We start from the raw sequence: 23372 nt of genomic DNA on the forward strand, positions 1-23372 counted from the left end.
GTCACAGAGGAGCAAAGAAACCAGAGCATATTCATATTTAAGAAGCGGAAATCAGAGAATTTGCCCTTCTTTTTTTCATAAAAACTACTTGAATCGATCAACCGATTATCATAATAGTTGTGGATTAATTATCGATTAACTGTTGCGGTTCGCCTCGTCCCTGAGAGTGACACCAGCATCATCCAGCGTGGCTGTGAGTGAACACGAGAACACGAAGATGTGTCCATGAAATCAGTTTATTGAACGTGAAACATTCACATGCTACAGTTGATCCACGGCGATACAAATAAGAAAGAAAATCCATGCTTATGTCCTGCAGGGAAAAAAGAAACAGCCGGCGAAGCATCAGCGATGCTGATGAAGGACGAGTTGGATGAGAGTCTTGTTGTACGTGAGGAGAAAGAGAAAGAGAAGGAGAAGGAGAAAGAGAAGGAGAAAGAGAAGGAGAAGGAGAAAGAGAAGGAGAAAGAGAAAGAGAAAGAGAAGGAGAAAGAGAAGGAGAAAGAGAAGGAGAAGGAGAAAGAGAAGGAGAAAGACAAAGAGAAGGAGAAGGAGAAGGAGAAAGAGAAGGAGAAAGAGAAGGAGAAAGAGAAGGAGAAAGAGAAGGAGAAGGAGAAAGAGAAGGAGAAAGAGAAGGAGAAAGAGAAGGAGAAAGAGAAAGAGAAAGAGAAAGAGAAGGAGAAAGAGAAAGAGAAAGAGAAAGAGAAAGAGAAAGCCGTTTCCCGGGCCTCAGATGCACTTGAGCAGGTAGGAGTTGCAGTTGGCTCCTCGGCCGCAGTCGCACAGTTTCCCGATGCGAGGTCCGAACTTCATGGCGCAGCGGTCGCCCATCGCACACTGAGGAAGAGGAGGAAGAGGAGGTAGAGGAGGGAGAGAGAGGGAGAGGAGGAAGAGGAGGGAGAGAGAGGGAGAGAGAGAGAGGAAGAGGAGGAAGAGGAGGGAGAGAGAGAGGAAGAGGAGGAAGAGGAGGGAGAGGAGGGAGAGAGAGAGAGGAAGAGGAGGAAGAGAGAGGAAGAGGAGGGAGAGAGAGGGAGAGGAGGGAGAGACAGGAAGAGGAGGGAGAGGAGGGAGAGATAGGGAGAGGAGGAAGAGGAGGAAGAGAGAGGAAGAGGAGGGAGAGACAGGAAGAGGAGGAAGAGGAGGGGGAGAGAGGAAGAGGAGGGAGAGAGAGGGGGAGAGAGGAAGAGGAGGGAGAGAGAGGAAGAGGAGGGAGAGAGAGAGAGGAAGAGGAGGAAGAGGAGGGAGAGAGAGGAAGAGGAGGGAGAGAGAGGGAGAGAGAGGGAGAGGAGGGAGAGAGAGGAAGAGAGAGGAAGAGGAGGGAGAGAGAGGGAGAGGAGGGAGAGAGAGGGAGAGAGAGGGAGAGGAGGGAGAGAGAGAGAGAGAGGGAGAGAGAGGGAGAGAGAGGGAGAGGAGGGAGAGAGAGGGAGAGAGGGAGAGAGAGGGAGAGAGAGGAAGAGGAGGGAGAGAGAGAGAGGAAGAGGAGGGAGAGAGAGGGGGAGAGAGGAAGAGGAGGGAGAGAGAGGAAGAGGAGGGAGAGAGAGGAAGAGGAGGGAGAGGAGGGAGAGAGAGGGAGAGGAGGGAGAGAGAGGAAGAGGAGGGAGAGGAGGGAGAGAGAGGGAGAGAGAGGAAGAGGAGGAAGAGGAGGGAGAGAGAGAGAGGAAGAGGAGGGAGAGAGAGGGGGAGAGAGGAAGAGGAGGGAGAGAGAGGAAGAGGAGGGAGAGAGGGAGAGAGAGGAAGAGGAGGGAGAGAGAGGGAGAGGAGGGAGAGAGAGGGAGAGAGAGGAAGAGGAGGGAGAGAGAGGGAGAGAGAGGGAGAGGAGGAAGAGGAGGGAGAGAGAGGGAGAGGGAGAGAGAGAGAGAGAGAGAGAGAGGAGGGAGAGGAGGAAGAGGAGGGAGAGAGAGGGAGAGGGAGAGAGAGAGAGAGAGAGAGAGAGAGAGGAGGGAGAGAGAGGGAGAGAGAGGAAGAGGAGGGAGAGAGAGGGAGAGGGAGAGAGAGAGAGAGAGAGAGAGAGGAGGGAGAGAGAGGGAGAGAGAGGAAGAGGAGGGAGAGAGAGGAAGAGGAGGGAGAGAGAGGGAGAGAGAGAGGAGGGAGAGAGAGGGAGAGAGAGGAAGAGGAGGGAGAGAGAGGGAGAGAGAGGAAGAGGAGGGAGAGAGAGAGGAGGGAGAGAGAGGGAGACTTCAACATGCCTGTTCACTGCAACGATTAAAAACAGCCTCTTGTCAACGTGTCCCGGCCGGAGAGTCATCTTCCAAACTCTGTCCTTAATTTGTCAGTGAATAGATAAATACATATTGGACCCAACTCATTGATCTTTGCTCTTTTTTGGTACAACAGGAGAAGACGACGGCGACGGTTGAATTCAACCAAATCACGTCCACTTTATCTTTGCTGTACTTTTGTCCAGATGTGCCACATTACTACGAAGAGGTCAGACAGAGGACACACTGGAGCTTCCTCTGCGAAAGGAGAAACACACCCACAATTCATTGCGGCAGCGATATTTAACGTGACGCGACACGAACGAACGTAAACGATTCAATCTGAAGTAGAAGAAGAGTATGAATATAAATATGATCCAGATGTAAGTTTCTGTTACATATGAATCATAAAACACTGAAACGTGTCGTTTCACCGCGACAGACGCGTGGACAACATCCACCGTCACACGACCACGTGGTTCAGTGTCGGTGGAGTCGGATTCTCTTCCTGTGAATCCTCCTCGACCTCGTGACCTTTTCCACCGGTCAAACAGTTCAAAGGAAAAGTTTCAAGATTTGAATTATTGAATTGAAATAGTTTTTTTTTCTTTCCTAACCTCCATCTAAGATACATATTTACTCACCTTCTAATTTTTTTTTTAATTCAGCGTGTATATGTACATGCATGTGTGTATGTATCTTTATGAATGTGTATCTCTGGATTTATATACTCAATTGATCTAATTGTTGTTACACATTCATTGTTTCCACCTTATTATTCTTTGGAAAAGAATCCATAAAATATATTGGATAATGAACAGTAATCATTGACAGAAAGGGAAAACAAGACGTGTGGAAAGTATGAGGAGCAAACTGCTGCTTTTTTGTTCACAAATTTTGCTTTGATTGTTTCTCATCCTCCGCTAAGAACGAGGCGGAATTAATTATTCCAGCCGTGAAAATAATAATGAAATGGAATTGAATTATTATCCTTGTTCTTTTGGCTCACGCTGAGCCCCAGAGACAGACTCTGTCTCATCTCCTCCGCGGTGTGTTGAACCGCTGAGGCGTGGAAAAGCTTTTCCCTCGTTCAGCTCGTTGTAATTGTGCTGCTCCCTGATTGGTCCGCGGCGGCGCCGAGTGAAAGACCGTTGCCGCCGTTATCTTTTAATTGGCTGCAGGTAACTGGTGGTTGAATTCGTCCGGCGGCGGCGGAGTGATGTACGGAACACCGTATATGAGTATTAATATGTCGTATTTATATGCAGTCACCAGCGGGATGCTCCCTCTCTTCTCCGCGGAGGAGATGCGGCTGTGCATCGTGCCCAGCAGAGCCTCCAGAGCCTCCATCTGTTCCAAAGACAAACAAGCAGAGAAGTCATTCACGAGGCTCTGAAGATGAACAGAATCTCTTCTGGAACAATTCACAACTCTGGAAAACATCTGTGTACGCAAAGGACTTGACTATGTGCCACAGCATAGAGGGCTCCGCAGAGATTATGAGGTTATTAATCCATACATGGCTCATGATGAATAGACTCTGATCTCCGTTTAATAATCAGGTGAATCTTTGGAACCCTCCCGAAATCGGGTTTGTATAATATGAAGATAATCTGAATATACTGGGGCGGCAACTAACGACTATTTTCATTTTCTTTGGTTCATAAAATGGTGACAAATGGCGATCGTGTTTCCCCATAAACCTCAAGATGATGTTTTATTTTGTCAAAACACCAAAGATGTTCAGTTCACTGTCACAGAGGAGCAAAGAAACCAGAACACATTCACATTCAAGAAGCTGAAATCAGAGAATTATGACTTTTTTCCCCCATAAAAACTTCTTTGATTATCAAAATAGTTTCGGCAAATTAATGAAGTAGTCGATTACTGATCGATTAACTGTCGCAGCTCTAGAATGTACATTGAACTTTGTTTCCTTTTCGTTTGAAGTCTTAATAAAGTAAAGTACGGATTTAAACTCCTGCAACCTGTAGTCTAGATTTAATCCAGTTAGATTATTATTAAGAAGTTATTTATGAAGTTATCTCTTCTGACACCTGTTGGGTACAGTGACCCTGTAGCCTCCATCACTGGCCCTCCTCCTCCCCCCCCCCCCCCCCCCCCCACACACACACACCATCGCCCCCGAGCGGCTCCGGTCCAGGTACTGACCAGGTCTCTGTCCGCGGCCGGCTCCGGTTTGTCCGCTGCGAAGTCCTCCGCGGCGGACACCTCCTGCGACGCCTGTCCGAGGCACCGGGCGGACAGAAGGCCGAGCAGCAGCAGCCCGCAGAGCATCCCGGAGCGGTCCATGGTCCCGGAGGAGGAGGAGGAGGAGGAGGAGGAGGAGGCAGCAGCAGCGACTCGGGGGTGATGGAGCAGCGGGTCGCGGCGGGTCTGCAGAAGAATCTCCCTCCACCTCACGGGCTCCACCCTCTTATAGTGGAGTCGTGAAGCCCCGCCCCTGAGGCCGCTGCGGGATCGAGGGGCTGGCAGGGAGGGATGATGGATGGAGTTATGATAGAGGGATGGAGGGAGGGATGATGGATGGATGAAGGTATGATAGAGGGATGGATGATGGATGGATGGAGTTATGATAGAGGGAGGGATGATGGATGGATGGAGGTATGATAGAGGGATGGATGATGGATGGATGGATGGAGTTATGATAGAGGGATGGAGGGAGGGATGATGGATGGATGGAGTTATGATAAAGGGATGGAGGGAGGGATGATGGATGGATGGAGTTATGATAGAGGGATGGATGGATGAGGGATGGATGATGGAGGGATGGATGAGGAATGGTGGATGGAGGGATGGATAATGGATGAGGGGATGATGGATGGAGGGATGGATGAAGGATGGATGGATGATGGATGGATCGATGGATGAGGGTATGATGGATGGATTGAGGGATGGATAATGGATGAGGAGATGATGGATGATGGAGGGATGGATGAGGAATGGTGGATGGACGGATGGAGGGATGGATGAATGATGGATGGATTGATGGATGAGGGTATGATGGAGGGATGAGGGTTTGATGGATGATGGACGGATGGGTGGATGGATGAGGGATGATGGGTGGAGGGATGGAGGCACATTGAGAAATGAATATACTATACATCCGGTCTCACTCGCTCCTGCTCATGTAAAACTGTGAAAGTCCATATATCTTAAAAAATCTGCAGGTTAGGGCGGAGACATGGTGACTCCAGGCAGGTGAGGGGCGGAGACATGGTGACTCCAGGCAGGTGAGGGGCGGAGACATGGTGACTCCAGGCAGGTGGGGGCGGGGACATGGTGACTCCAGGCAGGTGAGGGCGGGGACATGGTGACTCCAGACAGGTGGGGGGGCGGAGACATGGTGACTCCAGGCAGGTGAGGGCGGAGACATGGTGACTCCAGGCAGGTGGGGGCGGGGACATGGTGACTCCAGGCAGGTGAGGGGTGGAGACATGGTGACTCCAGACAGGTGGGGGGCGGAGACATGGCGACTCCAGGCAGGTGAGGGCGGAGACATGGTGACTCCTGGCAGGTGGGGGGCGGAGACATGGCGACTCCAGGCAGGTGGGGGCGGAGACATGGTGACTCCAGGCAGGTGAGGGCGGGGACATGGTGACTCCAGGCAGGTGGGGGGCGGAGACATGGCGACTCCAGACAGGTGGGGGGCGGAGACATGGCGACTCCAGGCAGGTGAGGGGCGGAGACATGGTGACTCCAGACAGGTGGGGGGCGGAGACATGGTGACTCCAGGCAGGTGGGGGCGGAGACATGGTGACTCCAGGCAGGTGGGGGCGGGGACATGGTGACTCCAGGCAGGTGAGGGGCGGAGACATGGTGACTCCAGACAGGTGGGGGGCGGAGACATGGTGACTCCAGGCAGGTGGGGGCGGGGACATGGCGACTCCAGGCAGGTGGGGGGCGGAGACATGTCGACTCCAGGCAGGTGGGGGGCGGAGACATGGCGACTCCAGGCAGGTGAGGGCGGAGACATGGTGACTCCAGGCAGGTGGGGGGCGGAGACATGGTGACATGATTGTATTTTAACCCCTCAGTCGTCTGAAAGGATGAATAACTTTGACCAGATCATGTAAAATATGAATGCTTTTCACATAATAAATATATATTGTACATGATGGTTATTGATAGTTTTTACAAGAGCATGATCTGATTCCACATTATGAGACATTTTTCACTTTTCACATGCTTTTAAAAATGACAAAGACAAAAAAAAAGGTGAGTGATGTGTTTATAGATAATTCATATTTAGACGAGGACGGTTTTACTATTAGTATTGTTCATAAAGCTGTTGATGACACTGATGCTCCCACAGGACGGAGACGAATCCCCCGAGGTGATGAAGACAATATTCATCTGTTTCACACAATCAGCATTTATTGATCTACATCACAGAGGTGTGTGTGTGTGTGTGTGTGTGTGTGTGTGTGAGGACAGTGTGTGTGTGTGTGTGTGTGTGTGTGTGTGTGTGTGAGAGAGATAGATAGAGAGTGTGTGTTCGGTGTGTGTGTGTGTGTGTGTGTGTGTGTGTCTGTGTCTGTGTGTGTGTGTGTGTGTGTGAGAGTGTGTGTGTGTGTGTGTGTGTGTGTGTGTGTGTATGTGAGGGAGAGAGTGTGTGTTTAAAATGGGGAGAGGAACATTTATTTTTCTTATTGATCTCTTTGACCAAATATAATGAAACGCAATAGAAGATTTTCTTTTCGATGACGTCACTGCATGAGAAGCGTCCCGTGCTGGTTCAAGCTTAGTGGGTCACACCGCTGACTTTTGTTGCAGAGGGTCTGCCTCCATGATTATTATAGAAGTCGCTCTGGAAAAAAGTGTCACCAAAATAAATAATGCAATGTGTCAGTATAAAGAATTATGGCTGCGTCCCATTCGGGGGGTGTTCCACTTTTGGGCCTCCTCCACCTCGCTGAGGGCGTGACTTTACTGGGGCGCTTAAAATGGACCATATTATAAATGACACACACACTGCAACAGTTAGTCGATTAATAGATTAGTAATCGTCCACTAAATTATTAAGCAACTATTTTGATAGTCGACTAATCTGTTCAAGTAGTTTTGATGGAAAAAAATGTCAAAATTCTCTGATTTCAGCTTCTTTAATTGACATTTAATTGAATATGTTCCGGTTTCTCTGCTCCTCTGTGACAGTGAACTGAATATCTTTGGTGTGTGGACGAAACAAAACATCATCTTGTGAGTTTGGAAAACATTATCGACAATTTATGACATTTTATGACATTTTATGAACCAAAAAACTGATCGATTCATCGAGAAAATAATCGACAGATGAATCGATGATGCACCGTCCTTGATTGTAGTGACTCATGTTATTGGACGAGATTTGTTCCCTCGAGTTAGAAACAGGAACTCCTCTTCCTCTTCCTCCTCTTCCTCCTCCTCCTCTTCCTCCTCATCGTCCTCCTCCTCCTCCTCCCCCTCCTCCTCCTCCTCCTTCTCTTCTTCTTCCTCCTCATCGTCCTTCTATTCCTCCTCCTCTTCCTCCTCCTCCTCTTCCTCCTCATCGTCCTCCTCCTCCTCCTCCTCCCCCCCTCCTCCTCCTCCTCCTTCTCTTCTTCTTCCTCCTCATCGTCCTTGTATTCCTCCTCCTCCTCCTCGTCCTCCTCTTCCTCCTCCTCCTCCTCCTCCTCCCCCTCCTCCTCGTCGTCTTGATCATCCTCCTCTTCCTCCTCCTCCTGATCATCGTTGTCCTCCTCCTCCTCCTCCTCTTCCTCCTCTTCCTCCTCCTCATCCCCCTCCTCCCCCTCCTCTTCCTCCTCCTCCTCCTTCTCTTCCTCCTCCTCCTCCCCCTCCTCTTCCTCCTCGTCGTCTTGATCATCCTCCTCTTCCTCCTCCTCCTGATCATCGTTGTCCTCCTCCTCCTCCCCCTCCTCTTCCTCCTCGTCGTCTTGATCATCCTCCTCTTCCTCCTCCTCCTGATCATCGTTGTCCTCCTCCTCCTCCCCCTCCTCTTCCTCCTCGTCGTCTTGATCATCCTCCTCTTCCTCCTCCTCCTGATCCTCGTTGTCCTCCTCCTCCTCCTCCTCCTCGTCCAGACGGAGAGTTCCATGTTTTCTTCTTCAGCCGCTCGGATAATCAAGTTAAAGATCAAAAAACCTTCCAGACTCGATTCAATTATGTCGCAAAGTCGATTATTTTCTGTTTTTAGCTCCTTTTTTTCTTCATGTTGATGATTTTTTAAATAACTTTTATTGTCTCATAAGCTTTTTTTCAGTTCTTGTTTTGTTTGTGGGTCTGATGTGTGAAACGTCACAAGTCTAAACGGATCAGAAGCTTAATCTTTTTCCAAACCCACTTCAATCTTTTCTTCCTTCTAATCGTCTTCATTGTTCGTACCTCTGGTTTGATTTTGAAATGAATGAACAGAAGATGACCTAACAATCATTACCCCTGTGTAACCAGTGGGCCCCCCCACTTCTGGGCACCCCTTGTCTCTCTACCAGTGAGTGTGCCATAGAATTTTGAGTTTTTTGTTTTTGTTTTAGATTATTTTTTTATTTAAAATATGTTTTTGTCTGATTGGTTGTTTCTTGTGTTTACTCTATTTGTAACTTGTTGTTCCTTGGAAAATATCCAATAAATACATTTTGGAAAAAAAAATGAACAGAAGCAATCGTCAGATCTTCCTTATTAACAATTTAAATTACACAAATATGTTCAGAGACGATCATGCAGAAGATATATATTTTTTTTCTTTCACTATAATAATAATAATAATAATAATAATATAATAATATATTTAATTTTTAAAGAGCTTTTCATGGACACAAAGCGCTGGTACAAAACAAAAAACAAAACAAAAAACTATACTATAAAATGTTGGTTTATTTGGAGTCGGGGAAACATAAACTCTTATTCAAAGTATTTTCTCATCTCGCTGGGAATTTTCAGGATCCTCTTTTTGTAGGGGCCCATGATGGGCCCTGGACGCCCCTCACTCAGGGGCCCTCAGAGGGGCCCTGAACCCCCCCCCCCCCCCCAGTCAGAGGCCCTAAGAAGGGTCCTGAATCCCCCTCAGTCAGGGGCCCTCAGAGGGGTCCTGAAGGGCCCTGGTCCCCCCTCAGTCAGGGGCCCTCAGAGGGGCCCTGAACCCCCCCAGTCAGAGGCCCTAAGAGGGGTCCTGAATCCCCCTCAGTCAGGGGCCCTCAGAGGGGTCCTGAAGGGCCCTGGTCCCCCCTCAGTCAGGGGCCCTCAGAGGGATCCTGGACCCCCCCCCCCTGTCAGAGGCCCTCAGAGGGGTCCTGAAGGGCCCTGGACCCCCCTCAGTCAGGGGCCCTCAGAGGGATCCTGGACCCCCCTCAGTCAGGGGCCCTCAGAGGGATCCTGGACCCCCCCCCTGTCAGAGGCCCTCAGAGGGGTCCTGAAGGGCCCTGGACCCCCCTCAGTCAGGGGCCCTCAGAGGGATCCTGGACCCCCCCCCCCCAGTCAGAGGCCCTCAGAGGGGTCCTGAAGGGCCCTGGTCCCCCTCCCCCCAGTCAGAGGCCCTCAGACCGCAGTGGACAGCAGGGGGCGCCGCGCCTGCAGCCTGTGCCGACCCGGAGTCGCCGAGCTCCGCTTCCTTACACGCAGACTTCAGGATTAGGAAGAACACACCCAGTGACATCAGTGAGGTCTGAGGAAGAAGAAGAAGGAGTCGGAGGGAGAGAGAGAGAGAGAGAGAGAGAGAGAAAAGGGCTTTGAAGTCAGAGGAGGAAGAAGAAGAGGAAGAGGGCCGACGAGGTCTCTCCACACCGAGGAGGAGTCGTTCTCAGATCCGGGGGAAGTTTGGCGGAGAGAGAGATCGTCCGGCCGCTGCGCGTAAAGAGTGTTTGAGCCGGAGCGCAGCGCGCAGCGCGGAGCGCACAGACGCAGAGAGACGCCAGCATGTCAACTTCAGACGAGGCGGACGGGCTCCGGCCGAGATATGGCTGTAAGTTCTCCCACACACACACACACACACACACACAGCTCGAGATGCCCGGGCGGCCTCACACTGACCCGGGGACGAGAAGCAGCACGACGATCCGCGTCTGGTCCAGAGGATCATCGAGCTGCTGCAAAACCGCTCCCATGAACTTTGGAGTTTGACGGGGTTTTTTTCCAATTTGTGACAGCATGGTTACTGCCTAATTATGACTTCCGCGTTTTGATACTGATGCATCGCAGGCAGGGAGGAGGGGGATGGGGGGAGGGAGAGGCCCAGAGACTCTGCACACACGGTCCAGGAATTAATCGCAAACTATTTTCGATAATCGACGAATCGCTCCGAGCGGTTTTTTCTAATGAAAAGTCCAACTTCTCTGACATTTCAGCTTCTTAAATGTGGAAACTTTCTGCTTTCCTTTCTCCTCTGTGACAGTTAAGTTTAATATATTGTTTTGGTGTGTGGACAAAACATCACGTTGGGAGTTTATGGACCAATCAAAACTATAATCGATAATTAAAATAATCCTTAGTCACATCCCCAAAGTTCACTGTGGTTGTGAAATGTCTCGTGTCGACAGATGAAACTACCCAACAAGTTCTCCTCTCAGAAATCCATTCCTAAGATCATTTTGAGGCAACGTGTGAATTAGTCCTCTTTTAATCTTCACTTTGGAAATGAAACTTCATGCAGAAGAAAAAACAAGGAGCATGTTTGTTCAGATCCCAGAGTTCCAGGAACCAAACTTTAAAAAAAAGCTGCTGCTGCTGCTCAAACTGAGTTTTATTGGAAAATCTGGATTTACCTGATTCTGTGTGTGTGTGTGTGTGTATGTGTGTATGTGTGTGTGTGTGTCTAACCTCCCACCTGAGATGGGACAGGGGCCTCTTTGTTGCACGCCCTCCCCCCCGTCCCCTCCCCCTCGCCATCATTTGGGTTCGGAATAAAAATACCCCCGGCAGGAATCTCGGCTCCAATCTTGTGTACTCTCGTGTACCCCAACAACCTTCCCCCCCCCCCCCCGGCATTGTTTATTCTTTTGCTTTCATCCGGCGTGTATGAATAACTGTGCCACTCTCTCGGACAAAGACGAGGCTCCGGCCTCCGCTCGCCCGTTAACTGGCAACACACACAGATGACTAATAAATGAGGCCGCTTTCCCTTTTGTGAAACACCTCGTGTGTGTGTGTGTGTGTGTGTGTGTGTGTGTGTGTGTGTGTGTGTGTGTGTGTGTGTGTGTGTGCGTGTGCGTGTGCGTCTGTGTGTGCGTGTGCAGAAACCAGGAAGCTGACAGAAACTTTCCTCCCCAGTTTCCCTAATAAGAATTTAAACTCAGCTGTCTGTGTGTGTGAATCCCGATGCGCTGGTCAACGTGTCTGTCTCTGTGCTCCGCAGCCGTCCTGGACGGCGTGGAGCGGCTCACGGCCGAGGAGATGGACGAGCGGCGGCAGCAGAACATGGCCTACGAGTACCTGTGTCACCTGGAGGAGGCCAAAAGGTAAGACGGCCGGACGCGAGGCCCTCTCGCCGCGGCCTCGTGTCGATTCGCTGGCTGTGAGTGAACGTCGTCCTTCCGCGGGATGACGGAGCTGCAGATGATTTGTTTGTTCGGGGAATAGTGGGTTTTATTATTCACTTTCTTTCTTGTCGTGAACCAGTGTCGACGTTTTTTGTGGCAGAAATGTGAAAAAATATCAGGTTCTTTTTAGCCGAAGGCTCGTTCGTCAGCGGCGGCCATCTTGGTTGTTTACAAAAGTGCTTTCTCTACGTGTCACGGTATAAACCCCGCCCACTATCAGATAATCGCTTGTGATTGGACCGGCGAGTTTTTTCTGTCTGTGGGTAAAATGAGTTGAGTCTCACCGTGAGTCAAATGACATGAGCTCCCAGAATTCATCTGGGTCCCGGGCGAATGTCGTAACAGACCGCAAGTTCCGTTTCCTCAATTCTTTTTTCCTTTTTCTGGCCGTGTTGCATAGCGAAGCGTTCGGAGTCACGTGTATTTTGTGGGGGAAATATAAAGCAGCAGTATCGCGTCAACGGAGATTTCTCACAATCTGAACATTTCGTATATTCAGTCTTATTTGATGCATCATCGGATTGACTTCTTTAAAGTCCAAATTTGTTCAGGCGGAGCGATCGTAGTTGGCTCCTGGTGTTTACACCTTGTTTGGTGTATTTGACAACTTTGTTTTCTCTTATGAATTAAATCGGCAGTTTTCTAGCAGGAAAGTCCTCGGCCTCAGTTTTGCCGCTGACGCTCGGGTGTTGTTGAGAACGATCTGATAATCTCCACCTCGAACTGTCGGGCGTTTGAGGAGGAGGAGGAGAGCTGGATCAAATTATATCACATCATATATTTATGTCAAACTAAAAACAAGGCGTCTTTTTTCTCTTAGTTCCTTTTTTTCTTCTTCTGCTTCAGCAGCTGAACATGACGACATAATGTGTCATTGTCAGATAAATTATTTCAGTAACTCAATACGAATAGTTTTCATGTGATACTATTTGAGATTGGACACACACACACACACACACACACACACACACACACACACACACACACACACACACACACCCCCCTACACACACACACACACACACACACACACACACACACACCCCTACACACACACACACACACACACACACACACACACACCCCCCTACACACACACACACACACACACACACACACACACCCCTACACCCACACACACACACACACACACACACACACACACACACACACACACACACAACCACACACACACACACACACACACACACACACTCCTACACACACACACACACACACACACAAACACACACACACACCCCCCTACACACACACACACACACACACACACACACACACACCCCTACACCCACACACACACACACACACACACACACACACACACTCCTACACACACACACACACACACACACACACACACACACACACACACACACACACACACACACACAACCACACACACACACACACAACCACACACACACACACACACACACACACACACACACACACTCCTACACACACACACACACACACACACACACACACACACACACTCACTCCTACACACACACACACACACACCCACTTGTGAGCGACCCGGCCACGCGGGCTCGCTCGTTTCAAAAGAGGAAGGATTGTGCGAGACAGGAAGTGACTCAGTCCCTGTTGATTTGAGTATCTCCCGCTGTCGCCACAGAAACCCCTGGTTGTCATAGCAACGGGTTCCGGTGTGAGTCCTCGCTGCTGCTGCTGCTGCTGCGTCTGCGAGGGGTTTGCTCTCTGATAAAGAAGCGCGTGCAGGGTTTCAGTTTTTTTTTTCCGGCCTCGCGGCCCCGTCCGTCATTATCGCACCATCTTTGATGTTCAGGAAATTCCTGGAGTTTCCTCGGTCTGCGGAGACGCAGTCCTGGGACTTTGTGTTCCCGCTGTGTTGTGTACATCATCACAGGAGAAATGGAAACGCACAGAAGCAGAGAGATGCACCTCACACTTGTAGTAGCTTGGCTTCTCTTAGTCGTCGTTCGCGTTTGTGGCTTTTCCTTCCTCAAACCGTCCACGTCACCGAGGTCGTGACAGCATTTTCTTCCTGTCGAAGCGGACGAGTTCGCATCTGCAGCGATGGATGTTCACAGCATTCGTTTGCCGAATTAGGTTTACTCTGCTTTGCTGAGAGAAGGTTCATGTTTTATGGAATTAGGTTTTGACGATTCGAGCCAAAGTCCTTCATTAAAGAAAAGTCAAATGAGTTCTGGAGCTTTTGTTTCCCATCGCCTGGTCTTCCTCAGTTTGCCACCGCGTCCACCAAAGAACGCTGAAACTTCATTCTCGATCCTGGAGTTTCTCACAGTCTCTGAACTTTGCGCGCGAAGGGACTCGACCACGTTGTGCTCCGTCTCCCTCCGGCCGGAGGAGACGGTCGACGAGCGACGGTTTAATGAATACAAACCATTCAGAGGTCGATGATGAGAAGATCTGACATCTCGTCTCATCCACCGAAACAGAAACATTCTTGCACTTGTTGAATCTGTGGACGCGTGTGTGTGTGTGTGTGTGTGTGTGTGTGTCTCTGTCTCTGTGTGTGTGTGTGTGTGTGTGTGTGTGTGTGTGTGTGTGTGTGTGTGTGTGTGTGTGTGTGTGTGTGTGTGTGTGTGTGTGTGTGTGTGTGTGTGTGTGTGTGTGTGTGTGTGTGTGTGTCTCTGTGTGTGTGTGTGTGTGTGTGTGTGTGTGTGTGTGTGTGTGTGTGTGTGTGTGTGTGTGTGTGTGTGTGTGAGTTTCAGGTTTGTCGAGCACCATGCGGGGGGAAACACCGGAGCCTGCAGGGGAGCGACGACGACGCTGGGGAGTGAGTGAGTGAGTGAGTGAGTGAGTGAGTGAGTGAGTGAGTGTGTGTGTGTGTGTGTGTGTCGTGTGTGTGTCGTGTGTGTGTGTGTGTGTGTGTGTGTGTGTGTGGACGCAGGGTGGAATGACGGGAATGCCGCTGACAGGTGCAGGGCGTGAGGGCGAATGCTCCGCCTGCAGGAATCCTCCGTGGCTCCGTTCGTCACCATTAGTGGCGGACGTTGGACCTCGGTACGAGTTTGACTTCCACTCGCTCGGCCGAGATGCAAAAAACCTCCTTATCGCTCTCAAATATTTTCATATTTGAATTCACACTGTGACCTTTTTTTTTTTTTTTTAATCTGGCGACGTCGACGTCCACGCCGCTCGGCGGATGAACTCGCCGCCTGTCAAACACAGAGAAGCAGAACGGCTCCTCTGGCCTCAGGAGTCAGTCTCCGGAACTGCAGAGGTGAATTGTGCCGCAGCGAGCGTCTCCCCCGGTGTCTCGCCCCCCTCCTCTCCTTCCCCACTCTCTCTCTTCCCTCCCTCCAGGCTCCCAGGGGAATGCTGTCGGACGCGTTTCCTGCACGCGTCTCTTGCGATCGATCCGCGCGCGGTGCGGCGGGCCTGCGCGCTCTCGTCCGGCACAGGCCGACGCATGTCACCTGTCGCCGACGCTCGAACTCTGTAACTCTGTGACCCGTCGAGGCCACGGAGGCTGCACATCCGTCGCTCAGCAGATGTTTTCAAACCGCACATGCTGACGTCCTCATTTCGGGGCGTAGCTGCAAAGTTTTTATTTTAATTCCACAGATTCCTGCGCGCGCTTCGACGACGCGTACGGTGAAAGTGGGGCGTTGGATTTGGTCTTCGTGTGTGTGTGTGTGTGTGTGTGTGTGTGTGTGCTCACTGGAGGTGAAGTTGTTATGATAAAAGTTCTTTATCATATCATATCTGCAAACTGCAACTGTCAGATACAGAAGTTCTTTTTTTTTTTCTCTCCTTCATTTCACAACTTTTTCTTTCCTAATGTTTTGGAAATGAAATCTTTCTTTTCAACTCTGAATGTCCAGCTCTAGAGCTGCATCCATTAATAATCGACTAGTAAATTAAACGGCAACTCTTTTGGATGATCGATTAATCGGTTCAAGTAGTTTGAATGGAGAGAAAAAGGAACAATTCTCTGATTTCATCCTCTTCCATGTGAATATCTTCTGGTTTCTCTGCTCCTCTGTGACAGAGAACTGAACATCTTTGGTGTGTGAACGAAACAAAACCTCATGTTGGTGGTTTAGGAAACACGATCCACATTTTTCACCAATTCATGAACGAAACAACTGATCCGTTAATCGTTGTAAACGTCCACGAGGTTTTATTTTGAAGAGTCGCGCTCAGCTTCCTGTCGCTCCTCATCTTCCTGTCGCTCCTCATCTTCCTGTCGCTCCTCATCTTCCTGTCGCTCCTCATCTTCCTGTCGCTCCTCATCTTCCTGTCGCTCCTCATCTTCCTGTCGCTCCTCATCTTCCTGTCGCTCCTCAGCTTCCTGTCGCTCTTCAACTTCCTGTCGCTCCTCATCTTCCTGTCGCTCCTCATCTTCCTGTCGCTCCTCATCTTCCTGTCGCTCCTCATCTTCCTGTCGCTCCTCATCTTCCTGTCGCTCCTCATCTTCCTGTCGCTCCTCAGCTTCGTGTCGCTCCTCATCTTCCTGTCGCTCCTCATCTTCCTGTCGCTCCTCATCTTCCTGTCGCTCCTCATCTTCCTGTCGCTCCTCAGCTTCCTGTCGCTCCTCATCTTCCTGTCGCTCCTCAGCTTCGTGTCGCTCCTCATCTTCCTGTCGCTCCTCATCTTCCTGTCGCTCCTCATCTTCCTGTCGCTCCTCATCTTCCTGTCGCTCCTCATCTTCCTGTCGCTCCTCATCTTCCTGTCGCTCCTCATCTTCCTGTCGCTCCTCAGCTTCCTGTCGCTCCTCAGCTTCCTGTCGCTCTTCAACTTCCTGTCGCTCCTCATCTTCCTGTCGCTCCTCATCTTCCTGTCGCTCCTCATCTTCCTGTCGCTCCTCAGCTTCCTGTCGCTCCTCAGCTTCCTGTCGCTCCTCATCTTCCTGTCGCTCCTCATCTTCCTGTCGCTCCTCATCTTCCTGTCGCTCCTCAGCTTCCTGTCGCTCCTCAGCTTCCTGTCGCTCTTCAACTTCCTGTCGCTCCTCATCTTCCTGTCGCTCCTCATCTTCCTGTCGCTCCTCATCTTCCTGTCGCTCCTCAGCTTCCTGTCGCTCCTCAGCTTCCTGTCGCTCCTCATCTTCCTGTCGCTCCTCATCTTCCTGTCGCTCCTCATCTTCCTGTCGCTCCTCAGCTTCGTGTCGCTCCTCATCTTCCTGTCGCTCCTCAGCTTCCTGTCGCTCCTCAGCTTCCTGTCGCTCCTCATCTTCCTGTCGCTCCTCATCTTCCTGTCGCTCCTCAGCTTCCTGTCGCTCCTCATCTCCTCATCTTCCTGTCGCTCCTCATCTTCCTGTCGCTCCTCAACTTCCTGTCGCTCCTCATCTTCCTGTCGCTCCTCAGCTTCGTGTCGCTCCTCATCTTCCTGTCGCTCCTCATCTTCCTGTCGCTCCTCATCTTCCTGTCGCTCCTCATCTTCCTGTCGCTCCTCAGCTTCCTGTCGCTCCTCATCTTCCTGTCGCTCCTCATCTTCCTGTCGCTCCTCATCTTCCTGTCGCTCCTCATCTTCCTGTCGCTCCTCATCTTCCTGTCGCTCCTCAGCTTCGTGTCGCTCCTCATCTTCCTGTCGCTCCTCATCTTCCTGTCGCTCCTCATCTTCCTGTCGCTCCTCATCTTCCTGTCGCTCCTCAGCTTCCTGTCGCTCTTCAACTTCCTGTCGCTCCTCATCTTCCTGTCGCTCCTCATCTTCCTGTCGCTCCTCATCTTCCTGTCGCTCCTCATCTTCCTGTCGCTCCTCATCTCCTCATCTTCCTGTCGCTCCTCATCTTCCTGTCGCTCCTCATCTTCCTGTCGCTCCTCATCTTCCTGTCGCTCCTCAGCTTCGTGTCGCTCCTCATCTTCCTGTCGCTCCTCAGCTTCCTGTCGCTCCTCAGCTTCCTGTCGCTCCTCATCTCCTCAGCTTCCTGTCGCTCCTCATCTCCTCATCTTCCTGTCGCTCCTCATCTTCCTGTCGCTCCTCATCTTCCTGTCGCTCCTCAGCTTCCTGTCGCTCCTCATCTTCCTGTCGCTCCTCAGCTTCCTGTCGCTCCTCATCTTCCTGTCGCTCCTCAGCATTGTGGGGGGTCGTCACTCACATTCCTGTTGCGCTCACTTTCAGTTTCAGTTGTTGTAACGAGTTCTCAGCGACGTGTTCGACACGTGATGACTTTTTTTGGTTTTGCTTTAAAATCATCATTACACGTTGAGGGTCGACTCCAGCGAGGAGCTGCAGCTGTCGTTGTTTTTGGCTGTGCACTTTTCAAATTTCTTATTTTAGTTAATCTGACGTTGACAATTATTCAAAAATTATTATTATTAATTTTTCTATGTGCACATGATTGAAACTGCAGTTTATGTTGGTTTTGTCCTTTTGCTACAGAACAGAACTTTCAATTGGAACCAATTTTTCCAATTTTGGAAAATGTAGCTCACCAAAACATTAAAGCAGCACAGGATCATATCACACACACACACACACACACACACACCCACGCACACACACACACACACACACACACACACACACACACACACACACACACACACACACACACACGTGTCTTGTTCCCTTCACATTCTTTGCCACATCACGGCACGTCACCGATGCTCTTCTGACTTCCCCCTGTGGTTTACTCCCCCCCCTCTCTCTCTTCTCTCTCTCCTCCTCCCTGTCTCTCTGTCTCTCCCTCTCCCTCCTCCTCCTCCCTCCCTCCCTCTCTCCTCCTCCTCCCTCTCTCTCCCTCCTCCTCCCTGTCTCTCTGTCTCTCCCTCTCCCTCCTCCTCCTCTCTCTCCCTCCTCCTCCCTCTCTCTCCCTCCCTCCCTCTCTCCCTCCTCCTCCCTCCCTCTCTCCTCCTCCTCCCTCTCTCTCCCTCCTCCTCCCTCTCTCTCCCTCCCTCCCTCTCTCCCTCCTCCTCCCTCCCTCCCTCTCTCCTCCTCCTCCTCCCTCCCTCCCTCCCTCCCTCTCTCCTCCTCCTCCCTCTCTCCTCCTCCTCCCTCTCTCTCCCTCCCTCCCTCTCTCCTCCTCCTCCTCCCTCCCTCTCTCCCTCCTCCTCCCTCCCTCTCTCCCTCCCTCCCTCTCTCCTCCTCCTCCCTCTCTCCTCCTCCTCCCTCCCTCCCTCTCTCCTCCTCCTCCCTCCCTCTCTCTCCCTCCTCCTCCCTCTCTCCCTCCCTCCCTCTGTCCTCCTCCTCCCTCCCTACCTCTCCCTCCTCCTCCTCCCTCCCTCCCTCTCTCCTCCTCCTCCCTCTCTCTCCCTCCTCCTCCCTGTCTCTCTGTCTCTCCCTCTCCCTCCTCCTCCTCCCTCCCTCCCTCTCTCCTCCTCCTCCCTCTCTCTCCCTCCTCCTCCCTCTCTCTCCCTCCCTCCCTCTCTCCCTCCTCCTCCCTCCCTCCCTCTCTCCTCCTCCTCCTCCCTCCCTCCCTCCCTCTCTCCTCCTCCTCCCTCTCTCCTCCTCCTCCCTCCCTCCCTCTCTCCTCCTCCTCCCTCTCTCTCCCTCCCTCCCTCTCTCCTCCTCCTCCTCCCTCTCTCTCCCTCCTCCTCCCTGTCTCTCTGTCTCTCCCTCTCCCTCCTCCTCCTCCCTCCCTCCCTCTCTCCTCCTCCTCCCTCTCTCTCCCTCCTCCTCCCTCTCTCTCCCTCCCTCCCTCTCTCCCTCCTCCTCCCTCCCTCCCTCTCTCCTCCTCCTCCTCCCTCCCTCCCTCCCTCTCTCCTCCTCCTCCCTCTCTCCTCCTCCTCCCTCCCTCCCTCTCTCCTCCTCCTCCCTCTCTCTCCCTCCCTCCCTCTCTCCTCCTCCTCCTCCCTCCCTCTCTCCCTCCTCCTCCCTCTCTCCTCCTCCTCCCTCCCTCCCTCTCTCCTCCTCCTCCCTCTCTCTCCCTCCCTCTCTCCTCCTCCTCCTCCCTCTCTCCTCCTCCTCCCTCCCTCTCTCCCTCCTCCTCCCTCTCTCCCTCCTCCTCCCTCTCTCCCTCCCTCCCTCTGTCCTCCTCCTCCCTCCCTCCCTCTCTCCTCCTCCTCCCTCTCTCTTCTCTCTCTCCTCCTCCCTCTCTCTCCCTCCCTCCCTCTCTCCTCCTCCTCCCTCCCTCCCTCCCTCTCTCCTCCTCCTCCCTCCCTCCCTCCCTCTCTCCTCCTCCTCCTCCCTCCCTCTGTCCTCCTCCTCCCTCTCTCTAGATCAGTGTCTCTCTCTCTGACGGGACGGTTCACGTCTCAGACTTATTTACAGCTCACGGAGTCAAAATGGTTCCTAATTAGTGTTTAATGTATTATGTCAATGACAGGTTTCCTCTGGGCTTGACTCTTGATTCTTGATTCTTGATTCTTGACTCTTGATTCTTGATTCTTGACTCTTGACTCTTGATTCTTGACTCTTGATTCTTGACTCTTGATTCTTGATTCTTGACTCTTGACTCTTGATTCTTGACTCTTGATTCTTGATTCTTGACTCTTGACTCTTGATTCTTGACTCTTGATTCTTGATTCTTGACTCTTGACTCTTGATTCTTGACTCTTGATTCTTGATTCTTGACTCTTGACTCTTGATTCTTGACTCTTGATTCTTGACTCTTGATTCTTGACTCTTGACTCTTGACTCTTGATTCTTGACTCTTGATTCTTGACTCTTGATTCTTGATTCTTGACTCTTGACTCTTGATTCTTGACTCTTGATTCTTGACTCTTGACTCTTGACTCTTGATTCTTGATTCTTGATTCTTGACTCTTGATTCTTGATTCTTGACTCTTGATTCTTGACTCTTGATTCTTGATTCTTGATTCTTGACTCTTGATTCTTGATTCTTGACTCTTGACTCTTGACTCTTGACTCTTGGCTCTTGACTCTTGACTCTTGGCTCTTGACTCTTGGCTCTTTAAGTTTTGGGCGGTTCCCACAGTGTTTTATATAATAAAAAGTATCCGGTTCAACTGCCTGTTCACACGGCAGCTTTTTGTTTATCAGAATAGCTCAGTCCAGGTAAACACACGGACTGTAAGGGTTGCCGTGGTGACAGCAGGGTTTACGTGTGATTGGCCAGGTCACTGCCTCTGACCGGACTCTGTGTGTGTGTGTGTGTGTGTGTGTGTGTGTGTGTGTGTGTGTGTGTGTGTGTGTGTGTGTGTGTGTGTGTGTGTGTGTGTGTGTGTGTGTGTGTGTGTGTGTGTGTGTGTGTGTGTGTGTGCGCGTGTGTGTGCGTGTGCGTGTGCGCGTGCGTGTCCGGCCTCTGACAAATATACGACAAGAAAATGTGTCACACATTTTTGCGTGAAAGTAAGTGACACTGAGGAACGATCAGAATTCGCCCCGAGCAGAGATTGTTGTTGTCTTTGGGACAAATTGTGCAAATTGCAAAGTGCCGTCGCTCTAACGTTGCATCATCGACGAGGTGACAGTGAGGTTAACAAATAGACAACTCACAGAAATTACAATGTCAATGTTTTATTTCAACTTCCCACTGTCACATTTAGGTGAATGTTTGACCAGGTCTTAAGCCCCGCCCCCTCCATGTTAGCAGTTAAATAAATGTTTCCAAATCTGGTTTCTGTCTCCTGAGGCAGTTCTTTTCACACCGATGTTTGTTCAAGCGTTCACGTCTCTCATTAGTTTGCTTTCAGTTTGTTATTTGATGTTTGATGGGGAAAAAACTAACAGGCTGAGACATTTTGATTGACAGCTGAGATTTAACTCGTAATTGTTTGGGCAGTTGTGTGGGCGGGACCTCGAGAGTTGCGGCTCCGCCCCTGATAATTACTGAACAGACTCTGGAGGCAGTTCAGGGTTAAGTGCGTCGCCCCCGGACACAACGGCACGGGGACTAGAGGGGAAGCTGGGAATCGAACCGCCGACCTTCGGGTCAGTGGACGACCCGACAGCCTCCTGAGCCACAGTGCTCTTCTTCTTCAGCTGAATGACGGGGAGGTTGTGCAAACGTCCGCAGATTTGAATCAATCTCTTGATTAATCTTTTTACATCCGACATGCACGCTCCAGCGTCGACTTGCCGCCGCCGCCGCCGCCGCCGCCGCGGTAGATTACGCTCTTCCTTCCTCGCTTCCTGTCTATCAAAAAAAAAGAAAAGGAATATTACCTGTCACTTCACAGACCCGACGGTCTCCTTTCGGACGTCGACGGCGTCTGTCTCTGGGACGTCCCGGTCCTGAGAGTGACACACGTCACTCCTGACTGGGGCGGACAGCATGCACTGACCACCTGTTGATCTGTTTTAATGAAGCAGGAATCTCCTCTGTAATAGATGCTTGTGCCCGAGGCGTCCGGGATCTCCCGTCAGTCTAGAACAGAAGCGACAGACAGTGTAGAACATGTGTCGTCGTGTCACATGTCAAAGTTTTCAGGGGGCCCATGGCGTCGCCTGGGGCCGGTCGCCTGTAACTTCCTGTTTCCAGGACGCTCTCGTGTGCAACAGCCGCGGCGGCGATGGCGTAACGTCAGGCCTCGACCTCGCGTCGCTACTAAGGAGGACAATCACTCGAGGGCGAAGCGTTCAACACTTCCCATCGCGTGAGGCGGTCTGTCCTCAGGCGACGGCACTGACCCGCTGTTCTGCCCGGCAACAGCCTGGAAATCACTGTACAGTTGTTAGTTGGCTTTCAAAAAAGAAATGTAATTTCATTTCATTTTGTTTTATTTAAAGCTCAAACCGTTCATGATTTGTTCACCTGATCTGACTGTTCAGGTTCCACATGTGAATATTTTACTGCTACTAGTGATTATTTTCATTATCGATTAATCTGTCGATTATTTTCTCTATTAATGGATCAGTTGTTTGGTTCATGAAATGTTGAAAAATGTCGATCGTGTTTCCCAAAACTCCAAGATGATGTTATGTTTCGTCCACGACACCAAAGATGCTCAGTTCCCTGTCAAAGCCAAGAAAGCAGAACATATTCACATTTAAGAAGCTGAAATCAGAGAATTTTGACTTTTGTTTTTATAAAAACTACTTGGACCGATTAATGGATTATCAAATTAGTCGACGGTTAATTAAGCAGTCGATTACAAATCGATTAACTGTTGCAGCTCTACTGCTTTGTCCTTCGTCTCAGTAAACTGAACATCTTTGGATTTGTAGACCAAGCAATGAAAACAATAATCAGAAATAAATGTATAACTGTAATTATCAGTAGTTCCAACCCTCATTATATTTTGTAAACGAGCAGAAGAAATATGACTCAGAACCCAGAGCAGGTGGAAATCACCGTGACCTAACAGAAAGAGAAAAGACTCTTTGGAAACTTTGTTGACACCAGGCAGCGGTTCACACCCAGTCAAACGAGGAAGTACGTTACTGTACATACTGTACGTAATGTACGCAGCATCTAAAACTGTTAACCATAAATCTAGGATTTGATTGTGGCGAAGAATTGGTAACCACGGGGGAAACAACGCGGCCGTAAACACGGACAAGGTGTTTCTGTGTTTCTGTTGAACGGCGGTCGCCGTGGAGATGCCAGTTTCCTGCTGGTTGTTTTTTTTCCGGGAACGACCGTGAGTCACACGGCCGAGAATGAAAGAGTGAGAAAAGAAAAGGGAGGAATGAAAGGGAAAAGGGATCAGTGCCTCGTAAAGGCCCCGCGGCGCCGCCCTCCTCCTCCTCCTCCTCCTCCTCTTCACCTGGGCGTCTGAGAAACCCGACACCGCAAGTTACTCTTCCAGTTTGGATTTTTTCCGTC

At 50.7% G+C, this 23372-nt stretch overlaps 2 protein-coding genes across 4 annotated transcripts in view; one reads left to right on the forward strand and one right to left on the reverse strand.

The window, feature by feature from the left end:
* Positions 1–593: 593 nt before the first annotated feature.
* On the reverse strand, positions 594–4706 carry cartl (cocaine- and amphetamine-regulated transcript-like). The gene is made up of 3 exons (XM_035629479.2): positions 4371–4706; positions 3471–3548; positions 594–837 (listed from the first exon to the last, which is right to left on the reverse strand). Exons 1-3 carry the CDS (start codon positions 4509–4511, stop codon positions 730–732), a joined length of 327 nt encoding a protein of 108 aa, XP_035485372.1. The 5' UTR covers positions 4512–4706; the 3' UTR covers positions 594–729.
* A 5136-nt stretch (positions 4707–9842) lies between these two features.
* The window catches only part of iqgap1 (IQ motif containing GTPase activating protein 1), a 47379-nt gene continuing 33849 nt past the window's right edge, over positions 9843–23372 (forward strand). The window contains exons 1-2 of one of the 3 annotated variants that reach the window (XM_035629074.2): positions 9843–10155; positions 11545–11647. In XM_035629074.2, coding sequence (XP_035484967.2) covers positions 10110–10155; positions 11545–11647 — 149 coding nt within the window. In that variant the 5' untranslated portion in view covers positions 9843–10109. Of the gene's footprint in view, positions 10156–11544; positions 11648–14406; positions 14531–23372 lie in introns of those variants that run through there. The other 2 variants (XM_035629073.2, XM_035629075.2) reach the window with 2 other exon arrangements.

Source organism: Scophthalmus maximus, chromosome 4 (assembly GCF_022379125.1).
Source record: "Scophthalmus maximus strain ysfricsl-2021 chromosome 4, ASM2237912v1, whole genome shotgun sequence".
Classification (NCBI taxonomy): Eukaryota; Metazoa; Chordata; class Actinopteri; order Pleuronectiformes; family Scophthalmidae; genus Scophthalmus; species Scophthalmus maximus.

What these genes read in the sequence shown, in the direction of transcription:
- cartl (XM_035629479.2), bottom strand. Translation starts at nt 4,511, where the DNA reads ATGGACCGCTCCGGGATGCTCTGCGGGCTGCTGCTGCTCGGCCTTCTG. An exon ending in CGGCCGCGGACAGAGACCTG is followed by an intron (nt 3,549 to 4,370) that starts GTCAGTACCTGG and finishes TCTTTGGAACAG; the next exon opens with ATGGAGGCTCTGGAGGCTCT. An exon ending in AGAGAGGGAGCATCCCGCTG is followed by an intron (nt 838 to 3,470) that starts GTGACTGCATAT and finishes CCTCTTCCTCAG; the next exon opens with TGTGCGATGGGCGACCGCTG.